The sequence below is a fragment of the Sarcophilus harrisii genome, chromosome 5, assembly GCF_902635505.1.
Source record: "Sarcophilus harrisii chromosome 5, mSarHar1.11, whole genome shotgun sequence".
NCBI classification, from domain to species: Eukaryota; Metazoa; Chordata; class Mammalia; order Dasyuromorphia; family Dasyuridae; genus Sarcophilus; species Sarcophilus harrisii.
Window position 1 is genome coordinate 102,103,870 of NC_045430.1, and position 27,809 is coordinate 102,131,678.

Consider the following 27,809-nt stretch of genomic DNA (forward strand, 5'->3'; position numbering starts at 1 on the left):
GTTAGTCTATACACACATATTTATTCTTGTACAAGTACCTGAAAAGACTGATGGTAATTATCTTGTGGGAAAATGAGCTTAAAAGTCACCAATCCTCTGTAAGGAGAGCCATCTGGAGTTTTACTTTTCTCTGGCCTCCCAAATTCACTAAAGGAGGAAATGAGTCTTATTCCTTCCCATAATGATCTAAAATAGATATCCTTGGTTGCTGTGGGTCTCAGATAAACTTTCTTCCCTGGAGATTGCTGGGGCGAAGGAAAAATTCTTGAAATTCATTAGGGGTTTTGAGTATTTCAGGGGTTAAATGATTCTCAAAGGAGGAAAATCATTCAAATATGATAAATTGCAGGAGGTATGCCATAACCAAAACCAAAACCAAGCAAACCAAAAAAGAATCTGGAGGGACCCAGAAGTCTTTGGGGCCCAGAGACTTCTGTTATTTGTATAACTTTTGTCCAAGAATTTCTCATTTTCCTTTCAAAAGTAGTAGGAATGGTAGTAGAGGGATATGAACAATGGGGAAAATTAGGGTTTTGAGAATAATAAACAAGTCCAAGTTATAGAGGATGTGAGTCTAGAGCAGGGTGAAGTATGAAAATTGGATTTTTCTGTGACTGAAAAGTTTGTATTTAAACCCAGGGGGTTTGGGGCTGATACTAGCCCCAGATGGGGCTGATTTTCCTTGGTAGAATCCTTGAAAAAAAACAACCCCTCCTTTTTTTTTTACTGGCCAGAGAGACCTGCTCTTCTATTCCAAATGAACCCCAGTGATTCAAAGAGCTCTTGTCACTTCTCCTGCTTGGCTTGCATCATTTCTGGTTTGCAGAAATGGTCAGGAGGTCCATTTATCTCCATCCATTCTTTCAGAAGACTATTCCAGCAATTCTGGCATCACCATTGCTGCTGTTCTCTGACATGCACAGCGCCTTAGCTCTTTACAGTCCTTTGCAAAAGCTCTTCCATTCAATATTGTCACACAGTCCCAGCTCTTTAAACTGCTGAAGTCAATGACAATATCAAACCTGAAAAAAAGAATAAATCTTGGATCACTCCCCATCATCAAAAAGTAGTTTAGATCATAAAGAAGAAACAGTCTCTGTACCAAACAATCTTACTCCCATGATGGGGTCAGTTTACTTACCCAAATCTCTCTTTACATCTTGGCAAAAGAGAATAGAATTAACTATTGTACTCAAGAGACAAAAGGTATTAGCCAACAGTCGCTTATATGTTGACCTATAATATTCAACTAATTCTCTGTGGTTCAATTTTCCCATCTATAAAATGGGAATAATTGAACTTTCACCCCTCTTACCTCCTGGAAGCATATGAATGTCATATATAACTTTCTCTGGGCTTCTTTAAAGAGAAGTATGATATCAAGATGAGACATTGCTTAAAATGGTAAGAATTTAATAGATAGAGATGACATCTGAGCATATAAAACCTCTACTCACTTGAGTTAGGTGGTTATTGATGCATGCTACAGAGGGAGTTATAACTTCTGGTTGGCTGAGAAAACGCTGAACCACAATGGGTGAATAAAAAATGGAGATTTAAAATGATTACTAGAGATGCAAACTTGGTTGTTTGAAAGACAGATAGATCCCCTGAAGCCTCAGATATGTATGAAGATAGGACCCAACATGTCCCCTGGCTTCTGACTTTTGCAGCTCTGGAGATTGCTAAGAGCAGATTCCACTTAGTTGAGATCATTTTTTCTCTTTGCTGTTATTCAGTTGTTTCAATCATATCTGACTCTTCATCATGTCATTTGGGGTTTTCTTAGTACAGTTCTGAAATGGTTTGCCATTTCTTTCTTCAACTCATTTGACAGATTTTCTCAGTCACACAGCTAGCAAGACCAGATTTGAATTCAGGTTTTCCTGATTCCAGGCCCAGTACTCTATCCCCTGAGCCACCTAGCTTCTCTTTGGCAAGTTGAGTTCTTATCTTTCTCACAGCTGCAAAAATTCCTTACTTTTATATGTTTTTAGTAAATTAACTCTCCCCAATTTCAATTTACTACTTACTGTGATAAAGAGTTTTACTAGTTATTTATGATGGTCGTTTGTGTAACTAGTCTTTGGTGGGAGGGAACTAAGTTCCACTTGAGAGCTGTCAGAGAAAGAGACATTGACCATCTCTTTAGAAGCACTAAACTTTAGAGAAGACAACCCAAACTCAGGATCATCATGAAAATAATTCCACTTTTTTCATGAAAAGGAAAAGAAAATTTCTTGTGAAAGAAATCACCAGACTCAACCATGTAGGAAATATATGATTGGCTAATAACAAAAAGATGACTAGACTTCTGGATGGCATGGATAGCTATTAGAACTGAGATCTGACCCACACATCTCTTAGGAAGATTGTCATTTCTGCTTTTGTGAAAAGCATGAGGAGTGCTGTGGCTGAGCTTTTTGTCCTTCTTTCACTTGTTTTCCAGAAAGAAATAGGGCTAGAATTATAGTTATCGTTCCTTAAATAGTGGTATTCAAAAGGTGCAATACTTTGAGTAGCCCAAGATCATTTTTCTTGATTGCACAAATGAACATTTCAAATCAATCCTACACTTTTTTATCAAAGTAAATAGAAAACAGGAAAGTTATATAGATTAGAATAGATTAAATAATACTCAAGAATATAAGAGCTCTTCAGCTGGAAGTAAGTTAAGATGTTGGCATGCAAAAGAAATAGATCATCACCAAAGACAATTTACTTTTAACAATATCTAAAATGTAAGCCCTAGAAATCAAGGGATATATTGGATCTTACTTCCCTCACTGAATTGAAGCTCCAGAGGAATCTCTTTTTGCTATTCAAAAATTTGAATTTCCCTCTTATGATCACTTCACAAAATCTTCAGATTCTCAGTCTCCAACCCATCATTACCCAACAATCTGTCAACCGACAAGGAGTTATGTCTGTCTTTATTATACTCAGGAAAAATTACCCATCCAAAGTGTGCAAAGATATTATAAAAGGATTTCAAAACTTCACCTTCTTTGTTTTATAATCATCTTCTCTAAAATGAGATTTCCATTCCATGATGAATACTCCCTTGTCCCTTCCCCTTTCCCCATGTTTCTGAGGAGTCTTACAAGTCAGAGGAATGAAGAGATCCATCCAACCACAGCCATGGATTGCCACTGCCATTGCGGGTCAGTCCTGTCCAATAGGAGTAGAAAAACTGAGAGTAGCTCTGAGGCATCACAAATTCCTAAAAGGGAGACAAAGAAAGTGTGAATTGTTTTGTTTTTGTTTTTTTTAATCTTTTCCTTCTGCTCTTAGGGCAGACCAATCAAGCAAGGAAGAGAGCATATTAATGAAAAAATTCTCTAGTAAAGTCACTTGAGCTACTGAATTGGACTAAAAGTAATCAAAAAGCACTTTTAAAGCATGTACTATATGTCAAACACTGTGCCAGGCAATTAGGACACAAGTACAAAAAATGGGGAAAAATCCCAACTTTCAAGGAGATCACATACTAATGTGAGTGGAGGAACACATGCAACATAAATATAAAGCTGATAGACACAGATATATATTAAGTGACTAAATACAAGGTAGTTTTTTTTTTGGGGGGGGGGATTACTAGTTAAGGAACCAGAGAAGACTTCATGTGGAAAATGATGCTTTAGCAGCATCTTTAAGGAAGAATATGACTATGAAAAGGAGGCAAGAAGGACATGTATTCCAGCCTAGTGGGGTGACAATGCAAAAGCAAAGAGTTGTCATAGTCCCCAATTTTCTATGTGAGAAATACTCACTGTTATGTTTTGAAATGTAGAAATGGAATGAAAGAAAGCAAAGACAGGAAGAACAACTGTATTAAATCAAGTATATGTGTGTGTATTTTTTAAATATAAATAGATAGATAGACATCTATCTATCTATCTATACCATGTTATCACCAACACTATTTTGAGACCTTTGTGAAAATTATTCTCACATTTTTCTGAGAGGATATCAACTTATTTGGAGAAGAGGGAAGCAAAATATTATTTTTAATAAACTTTTATTAATAATTCACATTTCTTAAATCACCATAATTATTTCAAATGTCCTTCCCTCTCCCCTTCCTACTTCTCATATGACAAGTGTTAATATTTAGAAAGGAAAAAAATCAGCAAAACAGATCAATACATGGGAAAAATCAAAAAATATGTACAATGTGTAATACCTGTGGGCCCTCAATTTCCTCTTTGGTATCTTCAGCAAGATAATCCCAAATGGAGTTATAAAGAGTTGAGCACAATTTTATTTTTTTAAGTTTTAAATTGATTTTTTAATTGAAGCTTTTTATTTTTAAAACATATGCATGCATAATTTTTCAACATTAACCCTTGCAAAACCTTGTGTTCCAATTTTCCCTTTCCCCCCACTCCCTCCTCTAGATGACAAGTAATCCAATATATGTTAAAAATGGTAAAAATATATATTAAATCCAATATATGCATACATATTTATACAATTATCTTGCTGCACAAGAAAAATCAAATCAAAAAGGGGGAAAATGCGAAAGAAAATAAAATGTAAGCAAACAGTAATAAAAAGAGTGAAAATGCTATGTTGTGATCCACACTCAATTCCCACAGTCCTCTCTCTGGTATAGATGGCTCTCTTCATCAGAAGATCATTTGAACTGGCCTGAATCATCTCATTGTTGAAGAGAGCCTCTTCCATCAGAATTGATCATCATATAATCTTATTGTTGCCATATATAATGAATTTCTGGTTCTGCTCATTTCACTTAGCATTAGTTGAATACAACTTTAATGACTAAACAGCAACATTTAGAAAATGATAATAGTTATTTAGTGTGAAATAAATAAACCCAAAGATAAAAGCTTTGTAGGTAAAAATTCATTGTTTGACAAAAATTGTTGGGAAAACTGGAACATCTCCTAACATGTAACAAAATCAGGTCAAAATGAGAAAGGAATGTAAACGTAAAGAGTAAAATCATGATCAAATTAAGGGAACCCAGAAAAATTTATTGGTCATAACTATAGAAGGGAAGAGTTTATGACCAAATAAAAGATATAAAGCATTATAAGATATAAAATGGCTAATTTTTATTACATGAAATTAAAAAGGCTTTTCAGAAATAATATCCATACAGCCAAAATTAGAAGGAAAATGAAAGTGGGGGAGAATTTATAAGTTTTTTCTGATAAAGACTTCATTTCTCAAATATATAAGGAACTGAGCCAGATTTATAAAAATAAAAGCCATTCCCCAGTTGATAAATAGTCAAAGGATAGGAACCAGCAGTTTTCAAAAAAAGAAATCAAAGCTATCAATAGTTACATGAAAAATAGGTACACTAATGATTAGAGAAATGAAAACTAAAGTTGGCCAACATGGCAGAAAACGAAAAAAAAAATACTGGATGGGATGTGGAAAATAAGAACATTAATGCATTAACATTAAAACAATGCTTACTGATGGATTTATGAACTGGTCCAATCATTCTGGAAAACAATTCCAAAGGGCTATAAAAATGTGCATACTCAGCAATATTACTATTAGGTCTGTGTCCTAAAAAGACCAAAGAAAAGGAAAAAGGACCTATTTCTACAAAAATACTTATAGCATTTCTTTTTATGCTGGCGAAGAATTAGAAAATGAGGGGATGTCCCATGAATAGGAGAATGATTGAACAAGTTTTATATGATTGTGATAGAATTCTATTGTGCTATAAGATATTATGAATAGAATCATTTCAGAAAAAAACTGGGAAGGCATAAAAATAAGAAAAAAGAAATAAAGGTTTTTGTTGTTGTTGTTGTTGTTGTTGTTGTTGTTGTTGTTTGCAACCAGGAAATTTATGTTTTCCACACTGGGATACTGAGTTCAACTTTTTTCTGATTCTTCTGATTCTGATTCTTGTCATGTCTAGTCTACTGATTTATCTCTCAATTCTTTAACCAATACCAGGTGATTTTCATGATTACTGCTTTATAATATGGTTTGAGATCTGCATCCTTTTTCCCAACTTCTTTCCTTTTCATCCCAACTTCTTTACATTATTTTCCTTGATATTGTAGATAGTTTGTTTTTCCAAATGAATTTTTAATTTTCTTTTTAAGTTCTATAAGATATCTTCTTGTTAATCTTATTGGTACAATATTAAAAGTGCTATTTTGGGGAGTAATATTATAATTTATTTACATTGACACAAGATTCATCATGGAGTATTTTATAATTTAATCTACATAAATCCCAGATTTTTTTATATTTTATAATTATTAGAAATGGAATATCTCTATTAGTGCTTCTTGCATTTTTATTACTATTGTATAAAAAGACAATTTTTTATGGTATATTTTGTAACTTGCAACTTTGCTGAAGCTATTAATTGTCTTTATTAGTATCTTTATTGATTCCCTATGACATTCCAAGTAAATCATCCTATTAACAGCAAATAGGGAAAATAATATTTTAATTCAATTCAACAATCATTGATTAGATGCTAAAATAGTGTGCTTGACATAAAACATAGCAAGCATCTGAAGGAAATATTCTCTGCTATCAAGAAGCTTATATGATACAAGTTGAAAAAATGTAAATATATAAATATAAAATTATGCAAAATAAACATAAAGTAATCTGAAGTGGAAACACTAACAACCAGAATCAGAAAAGCTCTTTTACCAAAGGTGACATTTGAGCTAAGACTTGGCATTCCAAGATTAGAGATGCTAATAGGTGAAAAAGGAAGAGTATATTAAACATGGGGGAATGGGAGGGAAACTGTGCAAGGGCAAAGAGATGGGGGGAGAAATGTTATGCATGTGTGATATCAAGTAAAAAAGTTTGACTGGAATTTAGAATATATGTAGGAAGATTAATAGCATGAGTCTTCAAATATGGGCTGAAGTAATACTGAGAAAGGCTTTTGTATTTTATTCTAAAAGCTATGGAGAATTAACAAAGCTTCTTGATTTTGGAAGCATTATGGTGATACCAATCTTATTAATTTAGCAGTTTCATGGAGAATGCATGGAAGAGAGAAGAGGCCAATTGTAGAGTGATGAATTAGTAGTAGAGTACTTCAATAATTCAGTTGAATGATGAGAAAGGCCTGAAGTAGGGTGATGGCTGCTTGAATAAGAGAAGAGGATGAAGATGTGGAACTAGAATGGGCAAGTCTTGCAAGTAATTACATAAGCTGTAGGAGAGTATGGAGTTGGAAATGACTCAGGCTATGAAGCTGGGTGACTAGAATAGTGGTGTTGTCCATAGGAAAAGGAAAATTATGAGGAAGGATGGATTTGGAAGGAAAGTTAAAGATATGTTGAGTTTGGGATACCTATAGGACTACAGATATAGATATCTAGCAGGCAACTAGATATATGAACCATAATATAGGAGAGATATGAAGACTTAACACATAAATATAGAAGTTGCTTTAAAAGAGATGATATTTACTTACAAATGTGAATGTTGAAGACTGTCTTTACATGTAATTGAAAAAATATATTAAGTAGGGAGAAAAGAGATGATATTTAAACTCCTGGGAGCTAATGAAATGGCCAAGAGACAGACTGTAGAGAATAAAAAGAAGGCCCAGATTAGTGCCTTTGGCACTAATATATATATATATATATATATATATATATGCACTATATATTGAACGACATATAAGATTCAAGGCATAGATAATCTTGCAAGGACACTGAGGATGGAACAAACAAGCAGGAGAATCAGGAGAGAACAATGTCACAAAAACCCAGAGCCAAAAATAGTCAAGTATAAAGAGAGAGAATGGTCAATAGTATAAGATGCTGCCCAATGTTCAGTCAAGTGGTGAGCTATAAAGCTAGGTGGTAAGGTAAGTGAATAAGAGGTATGAAACTCAAAAGTCATTAACTTTTTCTACCAAATATTTCTACTTGAAAAATGTGATTGTAAAAATAGCAATGGTTAACAATCTTTATATCTATTTTTCCCAAATCTACAAAATCTTTATGAAAATATACTGCCCAAATATCCAGAGTATCCTTAATGAGAATGAAATAGATAAATTTTCATAATGTCTTATAGAAAATGATTTTTTAAATTACACAATGACTGTAAAGTGCAGAAACTATAAAATCTCTCAGTGATGATTAAATTTTTTGTTTATAAAGCTTTTGTTTTGGCATTACAAAATGTCACTTTAGAAGCTCTCTGTTGAACACATGAATGAATGTAAAAATTATATAAGGTTCTTTGGAAAATGAAACAGTAGAGATAATTTTGCTCAATGACTTTTTGATTATTAAAATCAAATGAGACAAAAAATGTATGCTCACCAAAGGTGTTTGTCACTGTCATGTAGATAGATGAAGAGACCAAGAAGATGAGAAATTCCCTATAGATGATGGGATCCTCCAGATGATCCTTTTTTGTGGATAACATTGGGCTTGTATCAAACCTCAAAACACTGCAGAGCCTCCTAAATGAAATCCATAGTCACTCAAAAGAGTTTAACCTAACTATTCACCCAGGAAAACTTAAGTAGATGAAGAATGTCTGTAGTCCAGACTACCAATTGAATGGACAGTTCATAGATTTTAGCCAACAGTGCACATATCTTAAGGGTACAGCCTACAGATTTTATCCATAGGAGTATATATATGTATATAAGGTATACATATATGTATATAAGATATATACATATATGCCTTAAACAGATACTACAGATGGATAAATGAACTACACTGAGAATTGAACAGGAGGAAAACAAAGGATTAAATTGCATTTGGGGAACTGCATTGTTCTTTTAATGACCCCAAGTTTCTCCCTGAAACAAACAAAAAAACTTTGTAGCACCAATATTCAGCTAATATTCTGTAATCATTAGTAATTAAAAAATAGTCACCATCCCAAAAGAATCAAAATTAGAGGTACCCAAAGGCAAAGAAGAGATGAATGGTGAATGTGAATAAGTTCAAGAATTATGCACAAGAATAGGCCAAAAATATATTATCAAAGAGATTTGTGACTGGAAAAGAAGAAGAATCCATCATTTAGTAAAAGCAAGAGATTGCTACCCATGTAATAGCAAAAAGATTAAAAGAAACCATGTTGAATGGATCTCCTGTGAAGGATTTCTTTCATAGTAAGACTGTCTTAAATTCTAATATAGTAAATAACAATAGGAATAACCTACATAAATAAATAATCTTTGGGAGTCCTCAATAAATTTTTAAGAGTATAAAGAGATCCCAAAACTAAAAAGTTTGAGAACTGCTGTACTAGAGTATTCAAAAAGTAAAATCCACAAGTAGACACAAGTGGCCACAAATAGAAGCAAATGTGACAGATTTTGTTCCATTTTGACTGTCTCAACTTTAAGAAGGTAGTAGAACTTGAGTTATGACTTGAAGGGATTATAGGCCTTGAACATGGGGAGGAAGCAAGGGAAGAGGAAGAACATTATTAGCAAAAGCAACAATAGACATGTAGTATGAGACTCTAAAAAATATTTAATTTTCAGGATGCCTTTATGTCAGTGTACAAGATTGCTGTCATGTTCCTGGAGAACAAAACCATTCTTCCAGTTATTTTAGAATTATATTCCATATCTGTAAAAGGCTGAAACTCTTGAATTCATGCACCGAGATTCAGACAAGCAAGCACTTAAGGCTAATTACCAATTGGACTCTATTAGCATTTGCTTGGAAAATGACCCGCCCCACCATTCTGTGTTGGCTCGATCAATTGGTGTATAGGGAGATTGGGAGGAGGGAAAAAAAGGGTGGAGTAGGACAAGCGAGGTGAGGGCAGCAGAGAGGAGATTCCTGTTTCCAAGCTCTCTCCTCTCCCTTCAACAAAGAATAAAGATTAAGGACTTTTGCTTATCCTGAATCCGGGTGATTCTAAAGTATCCAGGGCGCTAACGTGGTCATCACACATATCATTCAAAATATTGCCCACTCTCATTGTCTATACAGTTCTTACTGTCAATAATAGCCCTTTGATGTAGGAATTTTGATGATGACATTGTTCACAGTGATGGTCTATATTTTTAAGTCAATAATTTGTATATTTGAGAGGAAGATAACTGTGGGTATTTAGAGAACAACCAACAATCCTGCTCTTAATCATTTTATTCTATACTATGATTCTCTTTCTTCATCAAAGAAACCACTAGACATTTGAAACTCAGACATTTTTCCAGTTTTCTGATCTGGGGTTGAAATAGAGATCTTACTAGGTTTCTTCAGTCCTCATGGGAACTATCTTATTTGTGCTGTGTTGAGATGCTGGGCTAGAAAATCTCCCTTTTAGAAACCCCCTCCCCCTCAATGAGAGCTATCAAAAGGAACCTGAGCCATTGCTTCTCTTCCTGTCTCAAGAATTTAGGGACAAAAAGCCCCAATTAAATATGCCTTACCAGAATATCTTGTGTCTCTATTTTCAAAAGGGTGGAATTCTCAACAGTGCAGAAATGTTCGCAGCCCTGCCAAGTATTGCTCTCCTTAGAGAAACAGAAGCAACTATCCTTGTGCCATTTCCATTTCTTTGGGCAGGGGCTACATCGGTGTTCTGGGAAAGAAACCAGACATTGGATTGATTTAATTTATTTAGCTGTACTGTTTTCCCCACTTTTTTTTTACAATGGAATTTTCTAGGGAGGAGGGAGAAGAAAGAGTGGTTAGGAAGTAATGGTGATGTAAGGGGGAAAAAAGCAATAATAAAGATTTGTTTTCTTTTTAAAGGAAAGAAATTAGAGTTAGTAAGTTCCTCCTCTATCAAGTTATTGTTAATTCCTTCTTATAGTTAAATACTATCTCAATCAGATAATCAATCTATCAATAAGCCTTTATTGAGTATTTACTATGTTAATAATCACTGAGATATAAAGCTAAAAGAGAAATAGTACCTGCCCTCAAGGAGCCTACATTTGAAGTGGTTCTATATAACACCCTCTCATTAATTCCTCACATCACTTCATATCTATTTGCTTTCCTAGACTTTCTGATATTCAAAAACTTATCATTCTGCAAACTGTAGGACTTCATCCCATCTGGAGCCAGTTAACTTTCTTCTCCCTTTCCCTAGGTTCCCTTTCTCCTTTCCCCTTTTTTAGGATTTTAAAAAAGTGCTTTGAAGGACATTTGAAAGACATGGGCTGTCATTCCTTCCCAGTACTTAGCACAGTGTCTGACACATAGTACGTATTTAATGTGTTTATAGATGCTAGTTTTTATTTTTAATTAGCTGTTTCTACTTGACAGGTATTTCTAGTGGAATGTTCCAGGAATATGTCTTTATACTACTAAACCATTTTTATCAATGGTGTAGACAAATATATGATTATAACTTTACAGCTGGAAGAAATCCAAAAGAATGTTAACATGCTGGGTTACAAAATTAGGATCCAAAACGTTTCTCATTAGATTAGAATGATGGGTTAAATCAAATCAAATTTTTGAAACCTATGAAATTTCCTGAATTCATATTAAAATGAATCAACTGTACAAGTATGAGATGGAGGAATAATTATATTATTATATAATTATAATAATGAAAAAACATCTCTGGATTTTAATGAACTGCAAGTAGACTGTGTTAACAATTGAACAGTCTACAAAACAAAGATACTCTTAGGTTTCATTAAGAAAAAGACTCCATTGTATTCTTCCTTCTGACTAGAAGACTTCAAGAGAAAGTGGGATAACCAGTCAAATGAAAAGCATTTATTAAGTGCCTTTTATTTGCCAGGCATTGCACTAAGCATTGAGACACTGTGATAAGAACAGTAGGGACAGCTAGGTGACCTAGTAAATACAGTGCTGAGATTTGGAAGTTAGGAAGATCTGAGTTCAAATTTTATCTTGTACTTAGCACAGTATCTGGAATACTATAAAGGCTATATAAATATTAACTATTATTATTATAACTATTATTAGTTTGGATTTATATTGATACAATTAGATTGGAAGGTCTTTTCAGCTTTAAGATTCAGGGAATTTAACATAGAAAAAAAAATTTCCGAACAAAAAATTTATCAAAGAAATAAATTCTGAATGCTGAAACCCCAGTCCCAAAGCTCATTGGTATGGGATTCTTTCCATATCGGGGAAATGAAGGCCCTGAACTATTTCAGGGGCAAGGAGGAGCCTTCATTTTGTATTGTCTGGTATACTCCTATATATACCTCCTCTGGTTTCTGTTTTTCATATGAAATGGATAAATGCAATTTTCCCCCTACTTTCATTCATTGTTTGTTCACTGTGGAACTCTTATTAGATAGGAGAGGGGTAAACTTTGGATACATGTTACCTTGTCCCCCAAAATGCTGAAGCAATCTAGAAGTTAGATGAAGCCCAATCATATCCCCTAAACGAACAATATTTAAGGGAGCAGATAGATATAATTCTAGCTCACAGCCCCCTCTCTCTGAGAAGTCTCTCTGGCCCCAAATTCCTGCTTCCTCTTTAGGTAGGAACAAAAGTATCCCTTGGAGAATGGTGAGAGGAAAAAGTTGCAAGATGTCTATTCTTCATCTCAAGGCAAAGCCTTTACAACATGTGGATCTCTCTACACATGTGGGGCTCACCACTTTCTTTTACCATAGTGCTAACCTTACAATCAAATGCAGTAAGGCAGAAATAGTAAATGTTTCCTTTTCAGACCACGATGCAATAAAAATTACATTCAATAAAAGCCAGCGAAAATAGACTAAAAATCATTTGGAAATTAAATTAATCTAATTCTAAAGAACGAGTGGGTCAAATAACAAATTGTAGAGCAATCAATAATTTTGTCTAAGAGAATAACAATAATGGAACAACATCACAGTGCTAACAAAAGCCGTATCAGACAAACAAACACAGGGAACTTACCTCCTGTTTTGTTATAGAGCTCCCGACAGAGCTTTTTAGCCAGGTGCTGCAGAGTATCTGTGAGCTTCCTGTTCTGGGCTTGTAAAGAATGTAACTGTCTAGAAAAGTTTCCCAGCTTTTCTTCCTTTTGATTGAGAATATGGCTCTGGGTGATTGAGAGTTGATTGAGCTGAAAAACTGATTCACTGACATGGTCAGAATGTATAGTGAAAATGTCCTTATCATTTTATATCACTATATATAGGCTTCTTTGCTCCACTTTCTATATGCAGTATCTACCCCAGCATAACTTAGGCTCTCACTAAATGTTTATATGATGTAGATTGCTCCCCTCCCCCATGTTCTAGAATGGATTAGGGCCTGGGACAGGGATATATTGATAAATATTTAATATCAGGATTTCTGTAATAGTCCAGTTTCTGAGTGATGAAGACCAGCAATAGAGTGCTTGTGGTATCAGGAAAAAAAGAAGAAGAAGAAAGAAAAGAAAGAGAAAAGAAAAAAAAAGCAGGGAGTGCACCACATTTGAGCAATTGTGCGAAGGAGAAATCGACAGGCCTCCTCAACAAATGATTGGATATTGGAGGTAAGAGATAGTGAGGAATCCAGGATGATTCTTAGGTCTTGAGCCTGAGGGACTAGGACGATGGCTCTGCAGCAAACTTTCTTAAACTGTGGGTCATGACTGTAATTGAATGTGGGGATCATGAAAAATTTTGCAACAGTAAAAGGTTTCTGAAAGCTCTATCAAATATTCTGTTGAGATTTAATTCTTTATGTAAAAATAAACAAGCACATCCATCTCATCAGTATGCAAATCTGCTTTTGTCTTTAATAAATGGTAAAAAAAATTATATGTATAATAAAGAATTGTTTTAAAATAAATGTCTTTATAATTTATTATCAGTAAATGTTTTATTTGTCTATTTTATATATAAATATACCTGGGATCCCATAAAAGTTTCTCAGGCAAAATGGTTGAGAGTAAAAAAAGTTTAACAAGCCTTGTTCTGTAGTAATAGAGAAAGTAGGAGGAAGATTTAAGGGGAAAGAATGAGTTTGGGGTATATTATTTTAAGATGATTACTGGAAATCCCATTTGAGATAGTCTATACAATTAATAAAGCAATGAAATTTGCTGATTTCTCAGGTATAAATGTTTACATTAAAAATTCAACAGCTGGCTGTTTTGAACCCAAAACTTTTTGTCATTCCCATCAGAAGCAAATCCTTGAATTCCAGTAAAATTCTGAGTTTGAATATATACTTACATTCAAGCCCTAAGACTCCCAGTCCAATCAGCAACAACAGACACAAAGTCAATAGAGTTAGAGCAACTGGACGCCAATGTGGAGAAATAGCTAAGTATCCTAGGAAAACAAGAAGAATCAATGATCTAGAGAGCTGGTCTTTCTTTTTCCCTTGGAACTAATTCAGTAATAATCAAATTCAATTAAACAACAAACATTTATTAAGTGCCTTTTATGTGCCAGGCACTGGTAAAGTTTGAGAACATAAAAGCACCAATGGAAATAGTCTTGGTGCTCAAGGACAGTCAGTGATACTGATATATCCTGGTCACTGGATTGTTTAGCTTCAATAGTTGGTGAAGCTAAAAGACATGAATTTCATTCCTGCCTAAAGCAAAACCCTCTCCTAAATCTTTCTCTTTTTTTTAATGTTTTCTTTATTTTTCTAGTTATACATGTACATTATTTTTTTAATATACATTTCTTTATGAATCTTATTGGGTACTAAATCTTTCAATATCACTAATTAATCTGACATTATATACTTAATCACAGCTCTGTGATCATAGGCTCAAGAACAAGAGCTATATTTTTAGAGATTATCTAGTTAATCAGTCAATAAGCCTTTATTAAGTACCTACTACATTCCAAACACTAAACCAGACACCAGAAATACAAATAAAAAATGAGCTAGTTCCTAACTTCGAGGAGTTTATATTCTACTTGAAGGATATTATAGAGTCACAGATAAGTTAATATAGGCTGTGGAAAAGTACAATGGTGCAAGAGAACTGGAAAAGAGAACTGGAAATTTACAAGTGGTAGGAATAAGATAAAATATCTTGAAAGAGAAAAAAACTTGAGCAGAAACTTTACAAGGGAGTTTTGGAGTCAGGAGAGAATATTTCAAGTCTGCTGGACTTCTTGTGGAAAAAAATAGAAGAAATAGAATATCATGTACAAGGAATAGCAAATGGGGTGATTTTATTGAGGGGGAATAGAGTATATAAAATATAGTAATGTGAATTCAGCCTGGAAAAATAAGCCATGATCAAATTGTAAATAACAAAAAAGTTTTTATTTCAGTGCAAAGGCAATTGGGAACCATTAAAGCTTTCTGTGCAGAGAAGTGAAAAGATCAAACCTGCACTTTTGAAATATAAATTTGTCAGGTTGCTATAGGGCAAACAGGTTGTAGAGAAAAGGGAGATTATATATTTCCAGACGAATTCTGAGATCATTATGGTAGTCCAGAGAAGAGGTAATGAGGGCTTAGGCTAGGATAGTTCTAAGTGTGAGATGTTCTTGTTAGTCTTCCTTTCTTTTTTTTTTTTTCTTTTTCAGATTTTTTTTTAATTATAGCTTTTTATTTACAAGTTATATGCATGGGTAATTTTACAGCATTGACAATTGCCAAACCTTTTGTTCCAATTTTTCCCCTCCTTCCCCAGATGGCAGGTTGACCAATACATGTTAAATATGTTAAAGTATAAATTAAATACAATATAAGTATACATGTCCAAACAGTTATTTTGCTATACAAAAAGAATCGTTATTCTCCTTTCTTGAAGAGGACCATGACATCAGGGAGATGATGCCATGAGATGCAAGTGAGTTGGATTTAAGTGAGGGAGGGCTGGGCAAAGTCACTTGCTCACTTTCCCCTCCAGAGCCCTCTGGGTCCAGTGGCCAGAGATGGATCAGGTGGACTGGAGATGGCCCTGGAGTGAGACAAAGGGATGCATGTGTAGTGAAACTGACAAGAGTTGGGGGTGAGTATGAACCTTACTATTAAGATGAAGGAATAAAATCCTAAAGAAGTAATTTGTTCAAAGATACCACCAAGAAAATAGGAGCACTGATGCCAAATTCTCCATCTCCAAGTCCATTTGTTCCATTGTGCTGGTGTGATTTTCCTGGGATGGAGATAGTGAAGGACAAAATAAATGGAAGTCATTATCCCTGGTCTTTGAGAATTTGGAATGTAACTGGCCAAAGACAACATAAATTAACTGCATTAACTGGGAAGTGGGGAATCTCTAGTTTTTCAGGTATAACCTTTCTCATGTGTCTTAATCATACTTTCTCCTTCTCCCTACTGTCTCCTTCCTCCTGCCATCTTTTCTGGAATTTTCCACATCTGGAGCCTTCGATACTCTTAACTTCCAAATTAGAAAAGTCTGCCTTTCTAGTTAAATAGATGTGACAACAGAGGCAAAGGAAACAATGAAGAACACCATTCTTCCCCTGTCCAAACACTTATGTTATCTGGATTCCTGAAATGGTCTCATGAATATGATTGTGGTCTCAGAAGCTTAGAAAGATCCTAGGGTGACAATGGGAAAAGTCTCTCGAAAGAAAACTGTGCTTATTAAGGTACCTGTCACATAGTAGGCACTTATAAATGCTAACTCATCAACCAGTTGAACTTCTTCCTCATGTCATGACCTGAGGGCCATTCTGCCTAGAGCTCCCTATGAAAATCCCTGGGTGAATACTGATCTTTTTTCCCCCTCCCACTTAGGAGATATCATTCTTAGGCCCAGTGGGAAAAAATTTGTTTAGCTGTCATAGTTTTAGATGTGCCAGCCGCTGCCCTCAGGGGATGATCCCTGAGTTACCTTTCTTGTTGCCCCCACTTCCTGTACCATGTTCCCTTGTACATCTGCACTTAAAGCACATAGTATTCCCCCTAACAACTAGAAGAGGAAGTTAATAAAACATTTTTTAAAATGTAAATGAAATTAAAGGTCTATTACTTTTAATTGAATAGCCCAGTTATTATGTCAAGCTCCTTGAGTTCTAATCATGAAATTTTTATAGTACTATCTTTGCAAATGATAAGGGACACAACAATATTGGAATTATTTAAATACAAGGGGAAGCATCCTTACACAAGTTTTTTAGGGAGTGTCAGTGGAGGAGCATTTCTTATGGGCTGCACAGCACTCATGTTAAGGTCTAGGAATTCAAAGAAAAGCTGAAATAGAAACAGAATTTTGTCTCCAGGGAGTTCACCTCCTCATGGGAGAGATAACATGGTATATATCTCATGTACCTATGTCATAGGCACATGGAGATATCTAGATAACTGAATTTAAACTATAACGTACATGGGAGGTAATCTTGGAGAGAAGAATGGGGATAAGAGGAGGAAGAAAAGCAGGGACTGGAAAATGCCCTTTGCATAAATGGTAGGTTTTGACCTAATGTTACAGGAGCCATCTGCTAATGGCTGCTGGGATCTAATTCTGACCAGCAAAATAGATCCCTTCATGTGAGAGGATGAAAATAATACAAGGAGACTGAGAGGCAGTTGCGTTCTCTGACCTCTTTCCTCCAATTTATTTCATTCCCAAATCACAAGCAATATCTATGTCAGTAAGGGCTGATTTTTCGATTCCTTCAAATGTGTTAATGTTCACAGCCATGGAGGAACCCACTGCCCCTTAATAGTGCAGTCCCCCTTTAACCCTTTAAAGGCTTCCTGGGTTTCACACTTAGGGATAGTCCTTAACAACCTAAGTCTTGAAGGAAACCAGGGAATTCATGAAACCAGAGGTGAAGAAGAGAGCATTCCATCCAAGGAGAATAAATAATGCAAATGCATAAACAGGAGATGGAGTTTAGTGTATGAGGAATAACACTTAGCTTAGTGTAACTGAATTGTAGCACATTGAGAGGAGAGTAAAAGGTGAGAAGACTGGAAAGGTAGAATTCTTCCAGGTTGTGAAGGGTTTTACAAATGGAAAATCTGTAAGAAAAAAAAATTGATCTTGGAAGAAATGGTAAGTCAGTGGTAGTATATTGAGTTGATGGGGAGATTCACATTGTAATAGTTGGATTTGAAGAAATATCAGCTTGGCAACAAAGTAAAGAATAATTTAGAGCTCGCAGGGAGACTAATGTTTTGAAGACTAATCCAGCCAGACATGTATCTCATTTTAAGAACCAGGCAAAATGATTTGTATAATTCAGTTGTGATCAATATTGTGGAATTTTGCCCTAATTTACCCATAGAATTATATTAACTTTCTACTTTGTAATGGAGCCCTAATTCTTGGGATCTTTCATTTATGTCCCATGATAATAATAATGATTCCCTTTTCTAGGATTCCCTGTGGGATAGTAAAAAGAAATTCATCATGTCCCATAGTTATAGTCATACAAAGTTTTCTAGGATCCTTGGAGAGAACCATCTTTCCCTGATTTGGGATCCATTCTACTCTAATATTTTTCTCCCCTCTTTATCCAGAACTTACTCCTTTTTGTAGTTGAAATTTTTCACCAGTAAGTACCCTTTGAAGCTTTCCAAAGTAGGCTTAATTCCTGGTTCAACTTGAGCTTTTTGTCTTTGGAAAGGGTCAGAATTTCTAACTTTCCCCCATTCTAATGCTTTTGCTCTCTCTGTGTTTTCTCTTTAGGCTGAGCTCAGTGTTCTTCAGGATTGTTTCAAATGCTCTACACTTTAATGAGGTTTCTCTCAAGGGGTTCCATCCCAGAACAAAGCTGCTTTTCATGTGCTCAAACTGCCTGGGAGGTGCCTCTGTTTGGCTTGGTTTTAACTGGATTTTATTTTTCAGAAGGAAACTCCCATATTGCTTACTGAAGTATGTTTGGCAAAGAGGTATGGACAAGTTGAAGAATGATATAAACATCCTGAAGAATAATAATATATGTATATAAATAGTCCTTTCCTGTATCTCATTACTTAAAAAAAAAAAAAGAAAGAAAAAGAAGAAGTCTATCATCTATCTGAAACTAGAAATATTTCCACTTTGTATAGGACTTGCCAAATATTGTGCTCTTCTGGCATAGGATTTTCAAGGTCACTTCCACTGAGCAATGAGAATCAAAGTTAGTAGGACATTAGTGAAAGACCATGAGGAAATCATCCCTATCTGTCTACATAGTGTAAGTTAATTTCCTCAAACTTTAAATAATGAATAGTACTTGAATTCTAGAATTGTGCTTATTTTGTATTTATTATAAGAACATGCTAGGTTGCCCCACTTCAGGCCAGCTTCACATGCCCATAATAGAAAATCTAAGAGGTTCTTTCATCAGAAGATCCAGAATGCTAGAATCCTATGCAGACAGATGTTTGTATGCAAAGATTCCATCAGGAATTGAAAACTTGAATAAGATGATAGAAGAAAATAAGGAGCCATATGGAAAGGGGAATTTATGGTGCTCTTGAACCGTTGAAAGAAAACTACAATAATAGAGTGTTCTGATGTTAAAGGACAGGGTCCATTGTACATAAGATATTGTCATCACAATTGCACTTGGTCATCCAAGTTCCAAAGACTTCAGACCACAAGGATCCATGAGTTCCACTATGCATGAAAAAAGCTGGCAGTCCAAAATTGAATTCAAAGTTAGTTAGCTTGCAATAAACATCAAAGACCATCACTAAGAGGAAACTGGGAAATGATAAATAGTTCTCTCATCCCATTTACTTATACATTTGAGAGCTAGTTTCTTTATCCCTTATACATTTTCCCCAGAAAGATTTTTCCTCTTCTATCCACTACCTCAGGAAATGCAAAAAGTTTAACTTATTTGCATATGGAAAGTACAGGAGAGGGAGTTGATAGAATATGTGAATCTCCCTCTCTATTTATAAATCTATTAAATGTTTTGCAATTTGCAATTGCAATTTTGCAATTAAATGTTTTGCAATTGCAAAAAAATAAATCATTTTGCAATGATTGCAAGATTTATGATTCTTACAAGGTTTGCAAATAAAGAATATTGCACAGGTAGAGGCCTGAATCTTAATTTACATAAATTTACACCCTCCAAAAATAAACTAGAAAAATAAAGGGATCCAGAGTTAGAATTCTCTAAACTTTCAAGGGTCCTACTGTTAGATATGGAAGATATGTTATCAATAGATTTCTAATAAATGAGTAGTTAATCCTTATTAGACTTCATTAATCAGCACCTGCAAGGCAGCTGGCAGACATGCTCATGATCTCCCTCACAGTTCTCCATCAAAGTCCCATTCAGTCTTAAATTCACCATAATGTAGAGGAGATCTTGAGAAGACCATTCAAGTAAAACACAATTTCCTACAGATTTTATACTAATTGGAAATGCTTCTGTTACAGACCTGAAAACAGATCATATGTCTAGAATCCAAATACTAGCTTAACTAAGATGATAAGAGAAATTTTATACTAGGTTGCCACAAATGATTTTTTCCATCTCACATCATCTCATGATCTGGTTTTTAAGGCACAGTAGGATTGTGATGTGCATCTGTGGGACACGCACAATGACAATGAAATCAAAACTCTTTTGAATTTTTTAAGTATCTTCATTGCCTCTTTATAATGCAAGAGGGATGTCTGACACATTAGAAATAGAGAAAATACAGAGATACCTTACTCCAAATCAACAGCGGATTGGTGGCAAAGCTAATTTTTCAAGCATCCTGTCTTGTGTTGTTTCTGCAATAGAGTGAATACTTATCTTTTAAGGGAAGTAAAGATTGCACTCTCTATACTGCCAATAATTTCAGAAAGGTAGAATGTTGAAGGGATATGGGGATATGGCCATTAGTTTTCTCCGTGTGTGTGTGTGTGTGTGTGTGTGTGTATGTGTGTGTGTGTGTGTGTGTGTGTGTGTGTGTTGGCTCTCATTTATGTATTCTTTCTGACCCCTATTCTGCCTATTGAATGTAGTTTTGTTTTTCTTCCAAAATAAATGTTTTTCTTTTGGGGAACTTCTCAGATTATATTTATTTTTTCTTTAAACTGCATGTGAAATATAGTGAACACACCCTATGCCTCACTGAGCTGTTCACAACAGACTGATCAAAGTTTGGGTCCGAATCATTATTCCTCCCATCTGCTTTCAAATAAAGGATAAACTTCTATCTAAAATGTTTGTATTACTCACAGAAGAATTCCTACATGACTTATGAGATAAGAAAAAGGAAAAAGTCAAAAACTGGGATTATTGTATAATTATTATATAAGAGGTTATATTATTCTTGTTGGCTCAAGAGGGCAGAAATAGGAAAAATGAGAGTTCCAGAGGAGTAGTTTTAGAACTGTTTTTTAAAAAATGGAATGGACTGATTTAGGCAGTAATGGGCTCTCTTTTCTAGAAGTCTTCAACAGAAGGTTAGATGCCCTCTCCTTAACTAGGCTTAATCAATGATGGGGCATTGTCAGTCAAATTGAGACCTAATAAAGACCTTAACTTAAAAAGCCCAAGATTGGGGCAACTAGATGGCCTCTACAGTGGATAGAGCACCTACCCTGGAGGCAGGAGGGCTCTGAGTTCAAATGTGACTTCAGACATTTAACACATATTAGCCATGTGATTCTGGGTAAGTCACTTAACTTCCCTCCCCCCCAAAAAAAAATTAAAAATAAAAAGGCAAAAATCTCCTACTGCATCCAGGGCCATCTCCAGTTTTCCTGATTTATATCTGGCCACTGGACCCAGATGGTTCCAAAGGAGAAAATGAGGTAGGTGACCTTGCACCATTCTCCCTCACTGAAATCCGATTCACTTTCATGTCATAGCATCATTTCCCAGAGGTTATGATTCTCTTTGAGAACTAAGAACGAATTGAGATGACCATTTATTTGAGATGTTGTAAACAAAATTCCTGTCCAGGCAAGAAGTGGACTAGAGAACCTCTGATCTCATCCCCAGCTCAGCTTCTGTGATCGTAACTTTTTCATGCCATGTTTCATCTCAGAATCAACTTTACATTTCATTCATTCAAAAAACACTTTGTAAGATATGCCATTTTGGGGTTCTATTCAAGGTGTTTTAGTTACTGAAATATAATAACAAAATTACTTTCAAAAGTATCAAAGCTATCTCTCATTGAAGTGATTTTATCCAATGGCATGCTGGAACCAGCTCACAGCATTTATACCTTGAGTTTAAAAAAATGCTAATAAAGCAGAGTTTGGTTTATTACTTTGTTAATTATCTAAAAAATGATAAGAGAAAATATTAATAATGTGGATTAAACTCTTAAGTGTGTCATGTGTACACTTTTTCCTGGAGATAAGCAGATAAGAAAATTGAGATATCTTCTATTAAGCCAGATATTAAAAAATTTTGTGAAAGTGTTTGAAACAATGCAACCTTTCTTTTAAGTAAGGGGTATCTAAGGCTGGATTTGAACTCAGTTCCTTCTAACTCCAGGGCTAGTGCTCTATCTACTGCACCATCTAGTTGTCCCACCTCCTTATTGCTATTTTTAATGAATTAATAAATATTTTAAAACTTAATTTTAATGTTTAATGTAATAAATATCAATCGGCATGACCCACATAAGCAAAAAAATCTTTGGAGTCCTCAGTAATTTTAAGCATATAATGGTATCCTGAACAAAGAGTTGAGAATTACTGCTTTAACTAAACTCATGTATTTTAGATAAAGGAATGGAATACTCTGTCCCTGCCTCCTTCATATGGAATAAAAGTGCATTGATTAAGAGATTTCTCATCTGTATAACAAATAAGAGAGGGGGAAGAAGCAACAGAATTAGCAAGTGTGTTTCTTTTTTACATTTATGCTCATTTTATCGAAACCTGTGTTGTGACTACAACCTTTAAATAATTTTATTGAGAAGCCACTTTGGAAAGTAACATATTTAACTGAGTAGGAACTCAGAGTTAAATATAGACAGAAGATTTCATATTTTAATATTTTGAGCAATATTTCATTTTGCCTCCTAGATCAAATTGAGTCCCAGCTAATGAGAAGTTAATAAAAATTGGAAAGGTCATATGGATTTGGTGGTGGTAGTGAATATCTGCCTAAATGTTTATAGGTCAAGAACTTTTGTGGCCAATGGAAATGCTGCAAACTCTTAGGAAATGGTTATTTTTCAAGCTAACTAATAAGGCCAGAAATGGTACTTCAAGTAGATCATCACCACATAGGCAACATAAACATTTAAATTAGCTGCCTGAATTCCATTGATGTATATAGCATCTCATAGGTTTAAGAAAGGCCATGCTCCAATCATATAAATAAAAGTTATTGACATATCATACAGGCAAAAAGAGAAAGAGAGACAGACAGACAGACAGAGACAGACAGACAGAGAGAAAGGAAAGAGAGAGAGAAAGAGAGAGAGAGAGAGAGAGAGAGAGAGAGAGAGAGAGAGAGAGAGAGAGAGAGAAAGGAAGGAAGGAAGAAGGAGGGAAGAAGGGAAGGAAGAAGAGAAAAATAGAGAGAGAGATATTCAAATCCAGATTTTGTAGAAGTAGTTATTTCTTACTAATCTATAGGTTGAGGAGTATGAACTTTGTATAGTAGAAATCATTGTAAATTCCTGAAAGTGGTTTTAAGAAAATTCAGCTGGCAGAAGTATAAAGGATATATTAGAATAAGGAAAGACTACAATTAGGAAGACTTTAGCTAAGAAGCTATAGTCATGTTTGAAATATGAGGTCATGAGTGCCTGAACTTGGGTAAAGACAGTGAAAATGGAGAAGAACAAATAGATAAAAGGGTTATTTTGAGAAAAGAACAATATGATTTGGCAGCATGTAAGAAGTAAAGAAAGAATGAAGAAGGAGTAATCAAAAGTAACAGAAGGGAATCTAGCCTGGAAAATAAGAAAAAAAAATTATCACTGATAGAAAAAGGAATTTGGGTTGAAAGCTGATTTGGAGCAAAAGTTGAGAAATTTAATTTTGGAAAAGTTAGTTGAATTTGAGGTAATGGGGGAAACATCAAATTTTCACACAAATTCATACAACATACATACATATGTATAACCCTGCATTTTGATGAAGATGCTACAAATGTTTTAGAACTGAGATTTCTGGGAAGGCCTATGTTTCTAGGGTATTTTATTTTTCACAACACTATATAGGGCTATAGAGGACATCAGGTTAGAACTATATGTGAAAATACATGGCTTTGGGAGTTTTCAGCGCTAGGAATGAATATAAAGCAAGAAGAGGCAGCTCAGTGGTTAGAATGATGGATTTGGAAACAAGAAGACTAGAATTCAGGTCTTGTTTTATATATACTTACTGGGCTATATAACCCTTTAAAAGAATGCAAATAGTTAATTTAAATGTCTAAGTTGCCCATATGGTATTGGTCTACTTAACTACCATTCCTGGCTTTATCTCAGTCTGCCTGTTTCCTCATTTGTAAAATGGGGATAATTATAACAATTCCTTCACAGGAATGTTTCAAAGACTAAATAAAATAAAACATGTAAAGTATTTTGCAAGGCTTGAAGTGCTAATTATTATTATTAAATGGGGAAAAGAAAAAGGTACCTTCTTCCTATTACTATTGTATTTTTTAAAAAGATAATCTACAGGGCAGCTAGGTGGTACAGTAGGTAGAGCACCAGCCCTGAAGTTAGGAGGACCTAAGTTCAAATCTAACCTCAGACACTCAACACTTCCTAGCTGTATGACTTTGCGCAGGTCATTTAACCCCAATTGACTCAGGGATAACCTACAATAATATACCCAGGGATGTGCAGGGACACTTCTATTATAAATTCTATTACATATATGCACACATGTATCTGTACATATGTGTAATAAATTATATTATAAATGAATTACTAAGTTACCCAGAGACATCCCCGAAATTTACTTTTGTATTGATTTTTTAAATTATTTATTTACTTATTTTAAAATTATTAAAAATTCTTTCTAGATTCTTTTTAGATATTTTCTTTTTTAAAATTAAAAAAAATTCATACCCTCTCAATAGTACTAATATTGTCTGAGCTTAGAAATATAATTATTAGTTATAGGCAAAGAGGGTGAGATTTTTAATGTCCAGATGTTTGTCTTCAAGATATGTTCTCTAGCCTCCACTCCCTGAATCATTAACCTTTCCCTTCAAATGGGAAGGAAAGCTGGGCCTGGTTTCCTACACTGCTCCTCCTACCTCTCTGCTCCTGCCATCCCAGCCACAGAAATTTGAACACTGTGTTCCCTGATAATGTTAATGTCTCCTTTGAATAACAGAAGATTCCAAATCTTTTCAGTGCTACATTTGAAAGCAGGAAAACCTGAGTTTATATTACTCTGACACTATACAACTATAAACAAGTTGCTTAACTTTTGGGCCTCAGTTTTCTCAGGTATAAAATGGGATAGTTATAATTCCTTTCTTTCAGGGTCATTGAAGGCTAAAATAGATAACCTTATTTGCTTTTTAACATGCTTTTAAAAGCATTTTAAAATGTTTTTTAAGCATTAAAGTATGCTATAAATGTCATTTATTGTTCTTAAGAAGGACTAGACTTGTGATTTTATCAGCATAGAAAACAAACTTTTTGATTTTGATTGGTAGTAGAGATGAAATAGACTGCATTCAAAAGGCATTAACTGGCCAAAAAGAATTCTTTTCTTCTTTCTTATCTGACTATTATTAGAATAAGTAGGTGGGCCTTCAAGACACAAGTAAAGAAGGAAGAGAAGTCCCTGTGACTAGGGAATACACCCTAGTTCTGGCTTCACAAGCTAATTTAGAAAGCTCCTTTTCATCATAGAGCTAGGAGACAAATACCAGTTAACAAGCTATGCATTTTCCAAAATCCACATGAATATTGCATCAGTTTATCTTGCTGCACGTGCTCATAAGAATTGCACTAACTGGCCACTCTTACTTTCCTATTTTAGTAGCAGTAGTAGTGACTGTAGTAATTGTAGTAGTAGTAGTAGTGGTAGTAGTAGTAGTAGTAACAGCAGCAGCAGCAGCTGTCAAACAGATCTAAAGGAAAAAAAGAATTCCACTCTACTGCTCACATCCTATGGCTGCAGAAACTGTCACTATCCAAGTCCCCACCTAGTCCGGAATCTGGAAGGACTGGAAATCCCCAGGAATCATTTCCAAAAAAATGATTCTATTTGGGAAGGAAATTGTAATTAAGATTGAAGTAGAGCTTGTATAGGGGTTTTGTACAAATATGACACCAGTAATAATATTAAAGCATATTAAAATGTGAATAATTCAGTAGAGGGAGAGAAACAAGAATTTTCAACTAGATCCTGAAAAGGGCTAATGTCCCTAAAGTACCATTATGATTAAAGGACAAAGATGGATATTTCAAGGCTAGAAAGAGAATGAAAAGAACACTTAAAATGAAAAGAGATGAGGCTGGAAGTTGTGTGAAATTTGGGAGAGAAAGAAAAGTGGGAGTTTTGGCAAACTGTAGTGTAATGGATACAATATGAAATTACAAGTTTTATCTCTAGGCACAGAAATATTTGAAATGAACTAAAAATTAGAGAAAGATAATTTCATGTCACAGGCCAGCCCATAAATTGGTAGAGAATAAAATTTCCCTGCCTCTATTTTTCCTTTATAAAATAAAATATTTCCTTTATAAGGAAAGGAAATTTCCTTTTAAAGGAAAAAAAATTTCCTTTATAAAATAAAAAAAAATAAAATGAAAATAAAATAAAAATCTTTGATTTCAGAAAAATAAAAAAGGACAGTGACAAGATGAAAAGGATTAATCCAACACGTTAAAGGAAAGATAGTCATGAATAAATGTTCCTATACTGATAGCATTAACGGGTTTAGTAAATCTGGTATGTTTATATATTGGTTGGACAGAAACAGATTTAGAATACACTACTTTTATCTTCAAAACCAAAGATAGTTTTGAATCAGTAAGTCAAATGAATTAAAAATCAAGCAGAAGGTAGCTTTCATAATTTTACAATTTGCAAGTTATTCACATCCAAGGCATCAGATGTTTGTTTTTCATGTTAGATAAAAAGTGTTTCTACCAATTCAGACCATTGGGGTATATGAACATCCTCCATCCTCGTCTCTCTCAGACACACCCATACATACATATACATATATGCAAATATACATAAATCATGGTATTGCATAACAGAAAAAATATTCAGTGAAACACATAAATGACTCAATAAGGCTTTCCAGCTCTATATATTTGATTATACAATCCTTTGACAACACATGTACATGAATACAGGTACATCAAAATGCCACTGGTTTGCATGTGATACATATGTAGCAATAAACATGTAACAAGTATACTCAAAGGAATTCATAGCAACATGATGGCTCACAAAAGCTTTGTTGTTTCTTGTCCCCAATTCCTATTTTGCATTGACCAATTGTTACATTGTATAGGTCTCTTCAGCCAAGGAACACCTCGACTACAAGGGCTGACAATACCTGTATTCTTGCTCTCTGGTCTTGGAGTTATGGTTAGGGCTTGGGAACGCAGGCTTAGGGTGGTCTCCCCATCATCATCCAGCATATCCAATGTACTGTTGTACTTTGCCTGCATCTGAATCCTTAGAGATGAGAAACAGCTACGGTGTTTATTCTCCAGCTGCCCAGGGTGTTATAAGGCAGATCAATGCTGCACGAGAAGGGAAAAACATTCCTAATCCTCTGTGCTGCTGGCTTTAGTTTCTGAGGAAGTCACCGACCCCTGTTCCTGAATGGAGGGACCCAGCCCTTCTCTTGTGTACTTGGAGCAATCAGAGGGAATGCCAAAGAGTCAAGCTGAGAGGAAATATTTTTTTTTTCTGTTTGGTCCATCCCTTACCAAGCACTCAGTGAGGGGGTTGACCATCTTGGATTGTTTTTATTTTTCAGTCTTTCCCCTTGCTAGTAAAAGCATTGTGAAATCTAATTCTTTTGCCATAATAGATTGGCCACAGCACAGCTGTGGGGTGGAGAGGAAGGACCTATATTG

The 27,809-nt window shown here is 34.8% G+C and overlaps 1 protein-coding gene across 1 annotated transcript; it reads right to left on the minus strand.

The window, feature by feature from the left end:
* On the minus strand, positions 1 to 27,680 carry LOC100932715 (C-type lectin domain family 1 member A). The gene is made up of 6 exons (XM_003771288.3): positions 27,281 to 27,680; positions 14,120 to 14,218; positions 12,849 to 13,025; positions 10,394 to 10,545; positions 3,105 to 3,223; positions 1 to 1,022 (listed from the first exon to the last, which is right to left on the minus strand). Exons 1-6 carry the CDS (start codon positions 27,393 to 27,395, stop codon positions 872 to 874), a joined length of 813 nt encoding a protein of 270 aa, XP_003771336.1. The 5' UTR covers positions 27,396 to 27,680; the 3' UTR covers positions 1 to 871.
* Positions 27,681 to 27,809: the final 129 nt, after the last annotated feature.

Bases quoted from the DNA above. Each gene is read 5' to 3' on its own strand.
- LOC100932715 (XM_003771288.3), bottom strand. From the start codon at position 27,395: ATGCAGGCAAAGTACAACAGTACATTGGATATGCTGGATGATGATGGG. The intron at 13,026-14,119 runs GTAAGTATATAT...TCAGTGAATCAG, and splicing joins GGGAGTCTTAGGGCTTGAAT to TTTTTCAGCTCAATCAACTC. The intron at 3,224-10,393 runs GTAAGGCATATT...TCTCCCTTTTAG, and splicing joins TAGAGACACAAGATATTCTG to GAATTTGTGATGCCTCAGAG.